This window comes from Archocentrus centrarchus, chromosome 16 (assembly GCF_007364275.1).
Source record: "Archocentrus centrarchus isolate MPI-CPG fArcCen1 chromosome 16, fArcCen1, whole genome shotgun sequence".
Lineage (NCBI taxonomy): Eukaryota > Metazoa > Chordata > Actinopteri > Cichliformes > Cichlidae > Archocentrus > Archocentrus centrarchus.
Window position 1 is genome coordinate 27,366,462 of NC_044361.1, and position 16,772 is coordinate 27,383,233.

Here is a 16,772-nt window from a genome sequence, read left to right on the forward strand (position 1 = left end):
GCATATTTAATAGAACATTTAAGAGCATCATTTTAGGTACAGCTTTGTTCAGAAAGACGGTGCCCACAGGAAGGAAATGAACTTGAAAAGCTTTGGCTGCATTTTAAAGACAAATTCTTCTGGCCTGGCAACATTAAGAATATATTTTTTTTTTAATCCACTGATAACATTTCTGCCTACAGCTGCTTTACAAACACAGCCAAAGAGGGGAGAATGGAAGGAGTGAGTAATGGCTTGCGCATTTACTTAAATGCATCCTTTTTTTTTTGTATTAACAGAGAAACACTAAAAAGTAGAACTCAATACAAATTAAAAGAAAATGTGTTATAATTTACAAGGTTTTGGCTGGCTGGGGGGTGGGGTGTAAATGGTAGATCAAATATTTCTAGATGCCACCACGGCAAAACTATACGTGACAACTTGTCTTAGAAAATCCTAGAACAAAATCACAGCAGTACATTCATGCTATGCCAGGAACAAGTTCTGACCACCAGCCATCTGAATCCTCTGCTGTTCGATTGCCCGCATCCGTCCGTCCGTCCGTCAGTGTGTTTTTTGTTTTATTACAGTCTCCAGGGCGGATGGAACTCGGTGGCGGGGAGAGGAGTGCAGTGTGTTGCTTCGAAGTTTCGCATGTACTTCCGTGCCTTGAGAGAGAAAAAAAGACAGCAGGGATGGAGGAGGAATGTGGAATGAGAGGTGTGGGAGGGCAATGAACAAAAAGTGCAGAACTTGATTATATTAGGTTTGGTCTATCTGGCTCAGTGCCTTACAAATCTCTCCCATCTCTTAAGGGTTTACACAGGAGGTGAATAAAGCCTAATTTAGAAGGCATTACCAGGGGAGGAAAAGCATAGCATTAGCTGTAATTGATGGCACTCCTCTTGTTTGATGTTAAATGACTTCAATAAGCTGAGCGCGGTGAAATATATTACACCAGTCAACCTGAGAGCACAGGTGAGCTGGTTACTATGGCGACCAGGAAAGTGTTCCTTAGTGGTAATGATGTCTGAATAGCTGTGATGTTTTTTTTTTTTCTCTTTAATGGGGATTCAATAGAAAGGGGGGGGGGGGGGGGGGGGGGGGTAGGTAAGCCGACCTAAAACGAGACGATGGGGCTTATTGGAGAAAAGGAAATGAGACACTGAGCGTAAAGAGGAGAAACGGGATGTATTAAAATCCAACTTGGAGAGATCAGATAAAGACAACAAGTGGCTGCCCTTTAAACCACACAGGGGAATAACTGTACTCTCAGATTTAGTGCACTGATAACAGCAGATGACTTCCTTACCAAGAATAGAGCCAGCTGCCGCCTTCCCTCTAGAGTCATATCTTCACCTGGTAACATTAACAGTGCATCCATCAGACCATTTTAAAAACACTCTTTTTGTTTAGGGGGACTTTATTTGCCTAGTAAATGTGAAAGCAGCCCAGGGCTTACCAACACTCCATGGAAACAAAACATCTCTGTCTGCCTGATAGGACTGCAGCACGGACACACACCAGTCGTCATCCACTTCATAGCCACTGTACACAGACGCTGCAGACACAGAGCAGGCATTATACACAGTTAATATGAATTTACAAGCGCATTGGTGTCCTAAATATAGCCAAAATTTACAGTTTATTTGCAGTTGGGTCCACATGTTATTGGACAATGACACAAATTTTGTAGCTTGGCCTCTGTACAGTGAATTTTAAAACAGTCAATATGTGCCTGAAGTGCAGACTTTCAGCTTTAAATCAAGGGCTTTAACAAAAATACTGTTTTAACGGTTTGGGAATTACAGCCATTTTAAAACAGTCCCCCACTTTTAGAGGCTAAAAGGTAAATGGACAAACTATGATATTTTTAAATATAAGGACCATTTTTAATACTTGCATGGCATTGAGTACCGTACATCCTTTGATGTCAGTGCCTGAAGTTTTGAACCCACAGACATCACCAAATGCTGTGTTTCCTCTGAGATGCTCTGCCAGGTTTTTACTGCAGCCGCATTCAGTTACTGCTTGTTTGTGGCTCTTTCTGCATTCAGCTGTATTTAAAAAAAACTGAAAAGGCTCTATTTGCTCTATTTGGGTTGAGATGTGAATGCTGTCATCCCACTTCTTTGGTTTTAGAAACTCTTGGGTTGCTTCTGCAGTACGCTTTGGTTTATTATCAATTTGCACCGTGAAGCGCTGTCTGATCAGTTTTATAGCATTTGGCTGAATCTGAGCAGAGTATAGCCCCGTACACTTCACAATTCATCCTGCTGCTATCAGCAGTCACATCATCAATAAACTAGAGTGACCTGTTTCTGCTGTCATAACACTGCATCCACCATGTTTGACCATGTGGAATGCTTTGGATCATGAACTGTTTCCTCTCCTCCTCCATACTTTTCTCTTCCCATCATTCCAATACAAGTTCATCTTTGTTTAATCTGTCCAAAGATTTTTTTCTTTTCTTCAGAGCTGTGCAGGCTTTTTTAGGTAATCTCTAGCAAACTCTAATCTGGCCTTCTTGTTCTTGAGTATAGCCAGTGGTTTGCACCTTGCTGTAAAGGTGTCTCTTGATTGCAGACATTGACAATAATCTGCATGCCTCCTCCACTGTTCTGGACTTGGCTAGAACAATGTGGAGGAAAAAGTTTTCTTAACCAAGGAGAAATATTCTATGATCATGCACTTCAGTTGTCTTCTGGTGGTCTTTTCAGGCTTTTCTGTGCCGCTGAGCTGGCCAGTGCATTCCTTCTTTTGAAGAATGGATGAGATGATTTCTTTGGCCACTCTTAAAGTTTGTTATGTCTCTGAAAGGTTTGTTTGGATTTTTCAGCCTAATGATGGTCTCCATCACTTTCATAAACATCTCTTTGGACCTTATATTGCGAGTTCTAGTGAAAAGCTACCAAACATAACGTCTACTCTTGGAATCAACTCCAGATCTTTTATCTGTTTAACATGGAAACAGGCTTCACCCGGCCATGAAACTGTACGTCAGTTACCTCTGAGCCTCTGAAAACAGGGAACTATGTATTAAAAATGACTTAATTCCTAAACAGTTTATGGAATATTTTGTAAACCCCCGTGAACTAAAACTGAAGATCTGCACTTTAATCACATCTTTATTTAAAATTTACTGCGATGGTGTACAGAGACAAATTGTCCAAGAAGATTTTCAGCCCTAGCAACACAATCTTCACTCACCACAATATAAGTTTTAAGGGTCACTGCACTGACACAGTGGTAGAGATTCAGTATGCAATGTGGATACACAATTCCAAGGGGTCAGGACTTCCAGAGAGTGATCAAAAACCAGCACAAGATCTGTCCAAGCAGACCACCATGAAGAGGAAATCTAAATTATGGTGTTTGAATTTTAAAGGGAGGAGTCAGTGGACTTTATAACACCCTGTGTCGAGCCACATACCTTCTTCTAATGGACTGGAGGCTCCGAGCCATTGTCTGACTACTCTGGTCCCTTCGTCTGTCATTATTTTGGGATACCTGTCCAGGAAAATGATACCACCAGTTAAAAAGTGTGTTGCTCAACTCCAAATTCACTGAGCAGTGAGAACAATGAGAACATGGAGGCTAGACTGAGTTTGAGAGTGAGGAATCCAACCTGAATTGCAGCAGCTTGAGCAGCAGGTCATTGCCTCTGTTAGACATGATGTCCTCTGGACCCCTGAAACACAAAATACAGCTTAAAGTTAATGTGGTGCTATTATATATAACCAAAACTGACTGACAAGGTCATTATAGTCAACTAAATGAACACTTGAACTAGGTGAGAAAACTAAAATAAAAACTTTAGAAAAAATAAACTAATGGCTCAGTCACACTAGAGTAAAAACAGGTTTGCAAATAACTCCTGTCTAATTCATAAATGATCAGATTGCCATCATGTTGCAATCAATCTGAGTCAGCCTGCACCAACAAATGCGAGTTATTTTGCAGATAAATCGCCATCCTGCAGCAACTATGTCACTGAAAGAATTTGTGGAAGAATTTCTGTTTCAAATCGATGAGGATTAAAATGGATTTATGTCTAATTTGAATTTCTGCATATTTAGATGGCAAGATCACTGCATACAGTCACAGTAATTTTGGTGGTGCCGTTGTCTCCAATCACTGTTTCCTCTAGTGTGACTGTAGTATAACTAAAAATACTGGATTTCTTGGAAAAGCTAACTAAAATCAAAAAATTGTCTTTCGCTTTAAACTTTATATCAAATTTGTCCACAGAAGTACGAGTCAACATGTTTAATCAAACTGTGATGTCTGTCACTTTTTAAAATCTTAAATCTAGGCCATGTTTCAAATCAAAAAACATTTTTGAACAATAAAAACTAAATGTACAAGTAAATCCACTCAGACTCATAACCTTGACTGAAAACTTCAGTTTTTAAGGGAAATAGTTTGTATTAAAAACACAGCTGCTTATGAAAAATCCGACCACTGTGCTCTGATGGTTATCCTCAATAACAGATACAATGACAAATACTGATTTTTAATCGGTTTTCAATGCTGCAGGAACCACAGGTGTAGTGGCGACAAGGCAAACTGAACTGTGCAAGGGCTTCAAATCAAATCGCATCACTGCGCTGAATATTTTCTGCAGTTTAGTCAAAAGTCAAAAGCTCACCTTGACTCGCATGCTTACCCTGCCTGCAGGGGCTAATAATCTTATAATCTAATCCATCCTTAACCAACTTTCTTCTGAATAACTGCTCCTCCCAAACACAAGGCTTGAATAGCAGGGTTGGGTGGGGATCTTGTGCTCACAGCCAGAGCTGTGTGCCTGAGATAGCCACATTAAGGATATCCACTGTCACCGTTAACATACAGATCTAAGAGTAGAAAACCCTGAAACTGAGTGTTTAGAGCAGCCTGAGCTTTTTCTTTGTTTCTTTCTCCCCCGCTCTCTAAAATCCAAAGTTACTTTATTGGTATGACAGTGTCTAAAAACAATACTGCAAAAGCATCAGAATACAATTTAGTAAAGTATCATAATAATAGGAAAAAAAATAACACAAAGATTAATAGAGTCATGTGAAAAAGATTTCACCAAAGACTTTGCAGTCTTGTGAAAAACTACGTACACCCTACGATTCAAGAGCTTGTAGAACGTCTTTTAGCAACATTAACTTGAAGCAGTTGTTTTCTCTATGACTTTATCAGTCTCTCACATCGCTGTGGAGGCCCACTTTACAGTGTTGCTTCAGTTCATTGAGGTTTGCGGACATTCATTTATGCATTTATACTTCAGCATTGTGTTAATACACACCTGAATGCTCCAGATGTGCAAACTGCCAAACCTTCTACTTTTATAGAGGTGGATACTTACCCGCTTAATTCCTATGGAAGCAGTAAGGCTGTAGTTAGTTTTTCACAAGATTGTGTATTAATTTCAACTGAACGTTATTATATATTATAGGCACGTATGTGGGTGTCTGTGTGTCCAGGTCATCCGTTTTCCCCTCAGGTTGTGGGTAAGTCGATATATTTTGGGCAACCAGATATGCCTTTGTCACCTTGGAGCATTTTTAATTTTGAGATGTTGTTTAGCTTTCTCTTTCTTTCTCTTTCTAAATACAGTTTCACCTGAAACATTCCCTTCTTAGGGAAATATGCACAGGAAATGTTTTGCTTGTTATGCATCGTTGGTTTATACCGATTATTCCAGGCTCTTGTTGCCTAGGTAACCCTCTAATGTATTTACCACACTATCTTATGTCAACCAGCAGCACCCTTCACTCTCACTGGTAGCTTCAACTGCTCGCCTCACTGCTGAGAAAGGTCTAACTTGGGACTCGCCTACTTCACATTACCAGCGGCCACTGACTTTCTATGGTCTCACTGTACCATGTTCAGACACCCCTTTACAATCCTTAGTGGGTTGGGCCAGCACAAAGCAAACCATGCAGAGATACTTGAAGGACTTTATGGATTTCATAACATGTGGACTTACGTTGTGGTGATGATCTCATCTCTAGTTCTTCTGATCAGCAGGACCGGTCCCTGGTATCTGGATAAAGAGGCGCGCTTGTGTTAATCATCGGCCACTTCACTATGAGCAATCCACCGAAAAAAACCATTTCAGCTGTATTACATAACATTCAGTGATTCAGAGCTTGACTTTTCACGATTAGTGTCACTATAATCAGACTGTCCCACTCACTTGAGAAGCTGCTCAGCATTGTTGAGGTTCATGTATTGCCTAACTGTGTGCTGTACCAATGGCCCTGGAAGAGAACAAATGTATTCAAAATACTGACTACTACAGAAACTTGTTACATAGAGTTTGAGGGCTTTAACATCTAGGACTCACTCCAGCTGTTGGGCATGACCTTGAGGGCCAGAGGTAGGAGGTCATCAAAGGAGGCATCCAACACTATTGATTGGAGCTCTGGGTATGACATCACTGCCCAGCTGGCTAAAAGAGGGGAAATAAAAGTCAGAGGGACAAAAAATGCAGACAAGGGTTAAGCAGAATCCCAAGGAAGAACTAATTCACACTTAACATGTAAGTACTGATCATGTATTCTTGTTAAGATGAATGCAAAAAGCTAAAAATGGTGCCGCACGCGCGCGCACACACACACACACACACACACACACACACACACACACACACACACACACACACACACACACACACACACACACACAGCCTCAGGGTAAAGTTGCCTAATCTTAATTTTACCAATTTATTCCAGCCATGCTCTGATGAAGGCCACAAGGCTGAAACATTAGCATGTTTGTTGACATGGTCAGAACGAACTGATGAAATTAAGATTAGTCTACAGTATCCTGAAGCTTTGTGTGGGTGCTACATTTTTACCTTTGGGTATTCAAGTTGGAATTAAAATTATTTTGTTTTAACACCATAAACTGAGAAGGAGCATCCTTTAAAAAAAAAAAAATCTAATTAGCATGTGTTGTTGCTGTCTTTGTGAACCTGTGAATCCTCCTATGGACCAAGCATATATAACAATGTCGCTGAGCTGGAAGCCCAGTTTGTGTACTGCAAACTGGATCACCACATCCATGGCGTTGGCCTCATTTTGGGGAAATGGAACTCCCTGAAAAGTTAAAAAAAACAAAACAAAACAAAAAAACCCCAAACATTATTCATGCATGACTCAATTAACAGTTAACAGTCAACCCAAATATAAACAATGAAACTTTAAGCAACCTTCCAAATGATTTTATCTTTAATGGCAGCGTAGGTGCCCTCTTGAACAATCCTCCCTGACTTAAACCAGAATTTCCACATACTGTTGTTTTCCACTTGTAGTTTATATGCAGTACATAGACTGTAGACATATTCTTGTTCAGCTTTAACTGCAATACTAAAATCTGCCAACACTGCTTACCGTACTGCCTCCAAAGCCAGGGTGATTCCAGCCCAGTACAGAGTATCCACCTACAGTGTACATCAACACAATACTGAACTATAACGGCACAATTTCACACTGCACAAAATTTAAATGTCACTATAAAATATCTCAGCTCTGGGGAAGTAAAGCATTCCTTACCCTCCAGTGGAGTGTTCATGCAGCCCACCTCGTAAAAGCCTGCGTTCCCCTCACAGCAGATGACCTGTGGCAGAATTAAAGAACCAAGTGTAACGTGACCGACGTGACAGCAGTTTTGTCAGACCCTGGAACGAGCCCAAGGCATAAAACAACAAATCACTGCAGACATTTACCAGAGTCTGGCCATTCTGTCCCCCATCTCTCCTTCGATCCACAAACATTGTGTCAATCTCATTACCGTCGCAGGCCACCAGCTTGTTTCTTTGGCCGTCAAACTGTGACAAAGTGGGACAAAAATAATTGAGTATGTGCGTTTATTTATTATACTTTACATAAGGTACCAAATAGGCTTCTTTCCCACCTCTTCTATTAGCTTAGCCTGGCCTTGTTGCAGCATGGGTTTCATGGCTTTCTGCAGTAAACCCACAGAACCAGGGTAAAGCATCCTCCTCCCAAATGTGTGGGCAATGACAAAACTGGAGACAAAGACAGATAATGACACCGTGCCATAACAGCTAACAGGCCAAAAAAATATTTTCCAAGAAAAAGGAGACTAATGGGGTGGAATAAGATGTCTAGTACTGAGTTTGTGCCCCAATGGTGTGGTACAATTAACAAATCACTGATCACTTATACCCCTTTTCCATGGATGTAGTGCTGGTGCCCAGTCTAAAACTGGCTCCAGGCATTTCTACCCCACCCCCCCAAAAAAAAAAAAAATTATGGTGCTGGAACCAAAAAAGTTGGCACCATCGCAGCACCACAAGTTGGAACAATTTATATGATTGTTTATGGGAGAATCTACCACACAAAATTCACCAATGTCTAGCAAATGCTGAACACAGATGATTTTCTTCCCATGGAAATGTTTCCAGCTGCTTATAAGGGTATGTAATAATCCATTCCTAAACATGCCGAAATGGATCACAACGGGCAAATCTGCACCAGCACCACCACTGACACCATGTAGGTGGAAAAGAGATGTAACACGGACTCTGCATTTACCTGATGACATGGCATGGTAAAGTGCGCACAGAGTGGAGGACGCTGTCTGCTGCTCCTCTTAATCTGGGCTCTGGCCTCAGCAGAGAAACGCCAGCCTTGGAGAGCTTTCTGTCAGACAAGGAGTCCAAGGCTTACATTGAACCAAGGGAGCCTCAAAGAATTTGACATTCAGTGGATGTATTTATCCAACGCACTTCCCAGAACTTTGAATACATGTATTTAAAATAAACTGACACTGATGGGAACAGAAACGCAGCAAACCCACGGTCACTTCAGATTGGAGTGACGTTATTAGCACAAACTTACGGGCTGCTGACTTCTGTCCAGCTGAAATCCAAAGGCCAGTGTGAAAAGCCGAAGTCATAGCACCTCAATTTTTTCTATAAAGAAGAAAATGTGAGTCAATTTCAATAGATTAATCACTTGTCCTTTTAATTCTCAAAATAGAACTATTGCTCAACTGAGTTCAGTTGCTATGATCTCACCTTATTTGCTGGCGTGTGATTCTTCTTTGTTTCCTCAAGAACTGTGATAAACTGAACATACTCAGCATTCCTAAATCTCCCCCACCCTTGGGTGATAAATGGGGAGAGGGAAGGGAGGCGGGAAGAAAGCAAAGACAGATGGAGTTATAGTGAAGTCCATGTGAGACACAAAACCCATTTTACTGCAAAGCCTCAAGGATACGTTTAGTATGCCTTGTGGGTGTAGACCTTGTTCAGCGGTCTCAATGGTAATAAAATCTTATTGGCATGCAGTACACACAGCACTGGTTTTGATCTCTAAAGATGAATGAACTGAATTACTCATTGTCTCCCAGTGAGTTCAAATCAGCAGCCTCACCTCTAAGACAGGCCACTCCAAGAAGACACACCAGAACAGTTCCCACATACTGACTCACAGGAACCAGCTTACTGCTGCAGATGTAGCCTAAAAACGGACAACGTAACAGTGATGAAATGTCACCATAGTATACCTCCTCATCTCTCTGCCAGACTCAAGGCTCATTAACAAGCACTGATAAAAAGATTCACAATCTGACAACTACCCTTCAACCATGTGCATAAATCAATATCATAAGCACTTTACACTGAGGAGTAACACACAACCTCAAGCAATTAATTTCTTGATGCACAGTCTTACTAGCTGATTCAGTTGATTAAGTTTATATTATTCCCACATGTATGCAAGCAGCAGTTTCTAAGTACATCTCCTAATCTCCTAATGGTAGTTTTTCCCCTCTCAGTGGAAGCAGAAATTAGTCCACGCATGTCTAAGTGGAAACTATCACGATGATTTGAGCCATTGTAGGTAAAATTAATCAAAAAACATATATACTGAGCTGAAGGAGGGAGGTAATATTCTGTGGAAAAATATAAAAGAAAATTGAAGTGAATCCAAAAATTCAATAATTTACAAGTAAAAACTTGAACACTCTGAGATAACAAAGACACAAATTTATGAGAAAAAAAAACAACACATTGTTAATTCTGAGATTAACATCATTTTTAAAACGTTATTTGTTTATTTATTTATTACCACGGAACCACACTGCTTCATTTTACAAGGTTGGGTCATCCTACCATAGATGGTAAACTGGGAATGCGACACGCACACATTAATTACACAAACACAATCACCTTCTCCAAGTCAGTGCTGTTTTCTTTTGAACAGGGTCAGTTCACAGCAATGTCTGTTCAAAATCCAAAGGAGTGTGCTGTGAAGTGAGTTCAACACAGACAGGTTTCTTTGCACTAGATGGCCTGATAAAACCTAAAACCCTAGCCTTCATTCTCGGTGTGCGCTCACATAAAAGGAGACACTTGGGAGTCTTATTTGACTCTTCTTCCTCACTAATATGGACCAACTGCGCACTGCCTACCCCAATCAGAGACATTAGAGGTCATTCATGTGAATATATATATAGTGTACTCAGTGTATCCTGAGTCTACCCTGGGCCCTCGTCCTGGTAGAGCATGCCTGGAACACCTTGCCCAGTAGGTGTTCAGGAGGCATCCTAATCAGATGCCTGAACCCCCTCAGCCAATTCCTTTCGACGTGGAGGAGTAGCAGCTCTACTCTGAGTCCCTCCCAAATGACCAAACTCCTCACCCTATCAATAAGGCTGCTTTTCAGAAAAAAACTCCTTTCAACGGCTTGTATCCACAATCTCATTCTACCCAGTCACTAATCAGAGCTCGTGACCACAGGTGAGGGTAGGGATGTAGATCGACCGGTAAATCCATAGCCTTGCTTTCATGCTCAGCTCTCTCTTCACCACAGAAGACCGGTGCAGCGCTCGCATCACTACAGACACTGCACTAATCCATCCAATCCCTTGCTCCCCTCTCCTCTCACTTAAAGTCCTCAACTTGGGGCAGCATCTCATCCCTGACCCAGAGTGGGCTCTCCACTCTTTTCCTGCTGGGAACCACAGCCTCGGACTTGGAGGTGCTAATTCTAATTCCTGCCGCTTCTCACTTGGCTGTGAAGAAATTGCCTAGAAATTCTGTCCATAAAAATAATGAACAGAATCGATGAGCCTATTCTGTTCATATATTAACTTCAGTTTATATATTTATTTCACTGCTCATTGCACTCTTGGTGCTGTAGTTTATTTCTAACATGGCAGCTGCACGTTAAAGCCCAGAAACGTCCGATACATTTAAACATTAAATGTTCAGATCTGACTGTCCCGTAGCCTCATAAGGGAGATGCAGAAATAACTTTTTCTAATCTGTGTTCTAGAAGCTATAATTTTGTACTGTAAATCTGCTGCACCTGCTTTTATTTGGTAAGGTCAACTATATCAGATAAAGGATCAACTTAAAATAACTTTTTGTTGATGTATGTCTTTCTAGAAGCAGAGCACTTTATTTTCAGTTGTTTCAGCAGGAGATCCTATATCTTACTGTAGTATGGGGGAAACTGTAAAGTTGAATAATATCTTTTATTATGAAAACAATCTGCATTGAATAACATTGATTTTGTTTGCATATGCTGTCAGTTACAGTTGGAAAGAAAGCTGGAATTAACAAAAAAAAAATTGCAATTGGTGCCTCTCTAATGATCTCTAATGATTAGGTTACACGCTGGCTTTGGATCTTGTGGTTGAGTCAATGTCGACACGGGCCCTTAACCAAAGAACCAAAGATTTTATTTATTTCTCTATTTTTGCAGAGAGTAATCAGAATCAGAAGGTAATCACATTTTTACTCAGTTTTTTGTTTTGTTTACCACTCAATTATAATATCTATAATTTCTTTACACTTGATTGATTACCATTTATTTTCAGATTATATATAAAATGGTCCCAATATGTTGTCGTACTAAACCTTTTGAGAAAGACATCAACTAAACACATAACACTCATATTTTAGGAGTATAAAGAATGAGAAAATGGCTCCAGTACTTCTTTTTTAATTTGCCATCTTCTGCTGAGACTGTACAAAAAAGCAGAAGTGGACAAAGAGGCTGACATAATTATCATATGAATCCATAAAAAAAAAAACCCAAAACAGATAATGTAGAAAAAATATAAAACAAACAAATCTCCCGCATTAAATAATCAAACTGATGTTCAAAGCCACTTACTGTGCATCAAACAAAAAAACATTTACTTCACTTTTTTCAAAGCCAGCATAATAACATCATCATCATCATTATTATTATAATCAATTCATTATAATATATTCACTGAATTATCAGCTTGGTGAATGTGTCTCATTAAAAAAAAGAAAACAACTCCATCCCTCTTTGAAATATTAACATGTCTGGCACAACTAACGATTACTTTGATTTTCACTTAATTTAGCATTTATTTACTCCAATTTATAGAATGACTCGGGTCTTTTAAATATCAGAAAATAGTAAAAATGCCTATTACACTTTCCCACACCCAAAGGCAGTGTCCTCAAATGCCCCAAATGTATTCAGATTTACAACAATGACCCTCCCACTGGACAATTCCTCCATTAATTACTTATAAAAAAGAAAAAAAAAACAGGTGCTGACTAGATTCCAGTTAATCAGGTAATCAACAAATTGACATTCCCAATAATTAGGTACGAATCACAATTCGTACAACCTACCTTTCCTGTAAAGGTAGCAAAGAAGAAGAGGAGAGCTGTAGTAAGACAGAGACCATAGTGCTGAAGCCTGGAGGGAGAAATCATACACAAATCATACATTCATTTCATCCACTTCTGATTAAATCCACCAGTTTCTTTCTTTACAGTCATTTATAATATGATACCGACCCAGCCAAGAATGCTGTCAGTGTGTCTTTCCAAACTCCTAGGTTGGTAGTTCCATCCCTGGCAAAAGAGAAGAAAATATTGTTCATATCATGAGTTCATATCATTAGTTTCCCTTATATTACATAAGATGAAGGTTTTAATACAGAGAGAAGTTCTGAGCTATTTATGTTCAGTCTGTACACATCAGATTTCTATTATAGCTCTGAATCATGCTGCCAGCAGAGCTTCTCTGATGATTTTATAGTGGTTGAGAGTTTTAGGGATCGGCAACAGTCAGAGTCGAGGGAGCTGGTGGATAACACTGTGGAGTGTTGCAGCAGGAATCAATCAACTGCTACTGCATGTAAACAAGACCAAGGATATGGTGGTTGAATTCAGGGGAACAAGAACAGCAACAAAGTCTATTAGCATCACAGATAAGTACTTGCTGAGTACTACAAGAACTTGAGTATCCAATTAAACATCAGATACTTGTTTTAGGGGTAATTTTCATGGAAAGAGTATCACAGCAAACAGAAACTGCAGGCAGCATCTTTGAAACTGTGGATTTCTTGCTATAGCCCTTTTCATAGCATCTGACTGGAGTTCAGACTTTGAGCCCAGCAGTTTTTGGTGCTGTCCAGTATAAATGCTGGAGTATACGGACATATGGAGCCAGCTCAAGATTTGGCACCAGCGTCGTGAAAGTGAAGGACGAATGCCGAAGGTCATGAACATTTTCTGAGGAAGTGCAGATCATTCAATGTATACAACTAGCGATCTTAAAACAGTCTGTGGTTTGCTGGGGGAGCAGCACTGATGCAAGAAATGCCAAAAGGATCATTAAATTCATTCGCCAAGCTGAAACAATCATTGGGGACAACCTGGATACATTTAAGACAATGAGATGAAGGTGGTAAATGAACAGATTCTCTCCGTAACAGGCAATCCATCCCATCCAGTCTATGATTCACTACACAGACAAGCTCATTATCCACCAATTGATGGAAACTGACTGCTGGTTTCAAACTGTCCAACCCAAGGGAATCATATCAATGCCGACATGTTTTTCTGATAGTTGGGGGAAAAAAATGACATCAAACTCAGAGCAGTGGAGATTTTGCACATCTTTATCTGCAAGTCTCTTGATTTATTCCATTTATAGATTGTATTCAACTCAAATTTGTGATTTTTTTTCCAACACACAAAAATTTGATATGTAATCAAAGAGCTAATCAACTGATTCAGTCTGACCTAAAGGCATAATTGATAATGGCATCAGTATCAGTATCCATTCACAAATCCAAAATGCTCATTCGACTCTGCTGACATAAAGAAAACATAAAATAATTCTCATCTCGCTCCATAAAACTGCTCACTTGTGTGATGTTGCATCCGTGCACTGCAACATTTGTACAAACTGTTTTTATTCATACATATACAGGATATATTACTCGCTGATATTTTTGCACATCTGTTCTTATTGCTCTTTTTCTCTTCATTTTTATTATTGCTATATACACTAAAATGGCCACTTTATTAGGTACGCTCATTATCACAAATATCTGCTCAGCCAATCACATGCAGTAATTCAGTTCATGTATACATGTAGACATGGTCAAGATAAACTGCTTAAGGTTCAAACTTTAGCAGGTCGTCAAAACATGATTTAAGTGACTTTGAACGTGGCACGGTTACTGGTGCCAGATGGGTTGGTCTGAGTATTTCAGGAACTGCTGATCTAATGGGATTTTCCCATACAACCACCTCTATGGTTTACAAAGAATAGTCTGAAAAATGGGAACTAAAATAATCAAATAACTTATTATAGCCAACACCTCAACACACAATATGGTGAAGCTCGAACTAGATGAGCTACAGCCCTGAGGACCAAACCAGGTGCCACTCCTGTCAACTAAGAACAGAAGGCTGAGGCTATAATTTGCACAGACTCACCAGAACTATGCAACAGAAGATTGGAAAAACTAGCCTAGTCTGATGAGTCTTAATGTCTGCTGCAGCATTTTGATGGTTGGGTCAGATGTTTGCATAAACAGCATGAAAGCATCCTGGCCTTTATTAATTATTCAGGCTGGTGGTGGTGGTGTAAAGGTGTAGGGGACATTTTCTTGGCACACTTTGGGTCCCTCTGTAGCAACAAAGCCCCGTTTAAACACCGTAGCCTACCCCAGTATTGTTGCGGATGACGTCCATCCCTTTCTGACCACAGTGTACCCATCTTCAGATAATTAATTATTGCTCAGTTTTCTATCTACTGATAGAACCTGATATAACCCTGGCACATAGTAAATAATCCCAATCTGGTTTCTTGAACATGACAAAATTCAAATGGCCTCCACAGCCACCAGATCTCAATCCAGTAGAACATATTTCATGGTACCCAAACTGAATGTGTATCAGAGTACACTTGGGATCTTGGGATCTTAATAGATACATCTCTTTCTTTACCCTTCATATTCAACAATTAATCAAAAGAATAAAGCTGGGTTTTTATTTTAGAATTCAAACATGCCTTTCAGTTGAGGAAAGAAAAATTTGGTCGCTGCAACATTTCTTTCTGTGCTTGACTATGGAGATGTTCTGTACATTAAGATTTATCTCAAATTCTAAGGCCCTTACTCATCATTGTTTGCTATATGAGTGTGTTGGATGGCCCTCCCTTCATATTCGCAGATTCAAACATTGGTGCGTTCTTATATATAATTGTGCACTAGGTCTGCTTCCCTCCTACCTTCAGACCCACTTTGTTCAGGTCCTTACAGTCCGAGGTCTCAGGATTGTTTGTTGTTGTCTGTTCCTAAGGTCAGGACTGACTGACAGGCAAAAAAGCGTTCCAATTCATCGCTCCTTCTACATGGAATGAAATTCAAAAAGACCTCAAACTTAAGGACCTGGTCTCAATACGTGAGTTTAAGGCACTTTTAAATAACCTGCAAATGACCACAAGGAGCTGTGAATGTTTTGATTTTTAATGACATGCTTTTTACTTACTTATCCTTTTGACTTGTATGGCTGTTTTCTGTTTACATTTGTCATGCCCAGGACACGCTTGAAAAAGATATTTTAATCTCAATGTGTTTCTCCTGGTTAAATAAATAAAATAAAATAAATGTTTGGGATGTGGTGGAGCGGGAGATTCACAGCAGATAAATCTGCAGCACCTGTGTGATGTTATCATATCGATATGAACCAAAATCTCTGAGAAAAGTTTCCAGCACCTTGCTTAGTCTGTGCCATGAAGTGTAGAAGTGTATGTATTCGATATTCAGTGTCGTATTCTCTTTTATTTATTTTGTTATTTTTAATTCATTTTAATGCTGCTGTGGCGTAATCTCCCTTGGTATCTTATTCGATCTATTCACATTTTCGTACAAGTTAGCTAACATTAGCTAACATTAGCTTAGCCAATAGCAGCATCATTTGAAGGCAGAAGGTGTTATATAATCTATCTTCCCAATTTCATTTTTTACACTTTTTACATTTTTTAACTGGCCCTGTTTAAGTGGAATATTTTATTCACTTTATTCGCTTTCTGTTTCGTTTCTCCTTGCTAGCGTTAGCAGAAGCGATTTGATGTCATTTAAAAACAAACTGAATTTAAACTGACTGCTAATCAGACGGCGAAACCGAAACACAGCCAGACGAAGGAAAGAGTGCCACTGTGTCCTTGCCTTTTCATTCATTTCTATTCTAAAATGTCATTGCAGAGCAGGGTTTCAATAACAAACACCTGTCACTTCCGGGCCGCAGCTGAAGCTACACGGGAGCGAAGGCAAGAATTTCGCACTCGGCTACTTTAAAACAAACACAAAATACTGTACACATCCGTACCCTCCTTCCCGACCTGCCGTCAGGTCGAGACTGGTCCGGTGAACGATGAATTCGTTGAAGATGAGGCCCTAATACACAGCGAAGCCACGTCCAGACGGCCATTCTTCCTGTACGAGGACTACGGAAGCCCGCACCCACCAAAAATCTCAAA

The 16,772-nt window shown here is 39.9% G+C and overlaps 1 protein-coding gene across 1 annotated transcript; it reads right to left on the reverse strand.

The window, feature by feature from the left end:
* Nucleotide 1: 1 nt before the first annotated feature.
* abhd16a (abhydrolase domain containing 16A, phospholipase) lies at nucleotides 2-16,756 on the reverse strand. Its single transcript, XM_030749495.1, has 20 exons — nucleotides 16,622-16,756; nucleotides 12,791-12,847; nucleotides 12,623-12,689; nucleotides 9,375-9,461; nucleotides 9,017-9,102; nucleotides 8,838-8,911; nucleotides 8,532-8,639; nucleotides 7,888-8,002; nucleotides 7,700-7,801; nucleotides 7,527-7,590; nucleotides 7,365-7,414; nucleotides 6,947-7,070; nucleotides 6,317-6,421; nucleotides 6,167-6,230; nucleotides 5,957-6,013; nucleotides 3,608-3,670; nucleotides 3,413-3,489; nucleotides 1,442-1,540; nucleotides 1,292-1,338; nucleotides 2-647 (listed from the first exon to the last, which is right to left on the reverse strand). The coding sequence occupies exons 1-20, from the start codon at nucleotides 16,721-16,723 to the stop codon at nucleotides 564-566; spliced, it is 1,632 nt and encodes a 543-aa protein (XP_030605355.1). The 5' UTR covers nucleotides 16,724-16,756; the 3' UTR covers nucleotides 2-563.
* Nucleotides 16,757-16,772: the final 16 nt, after the last annotated feature.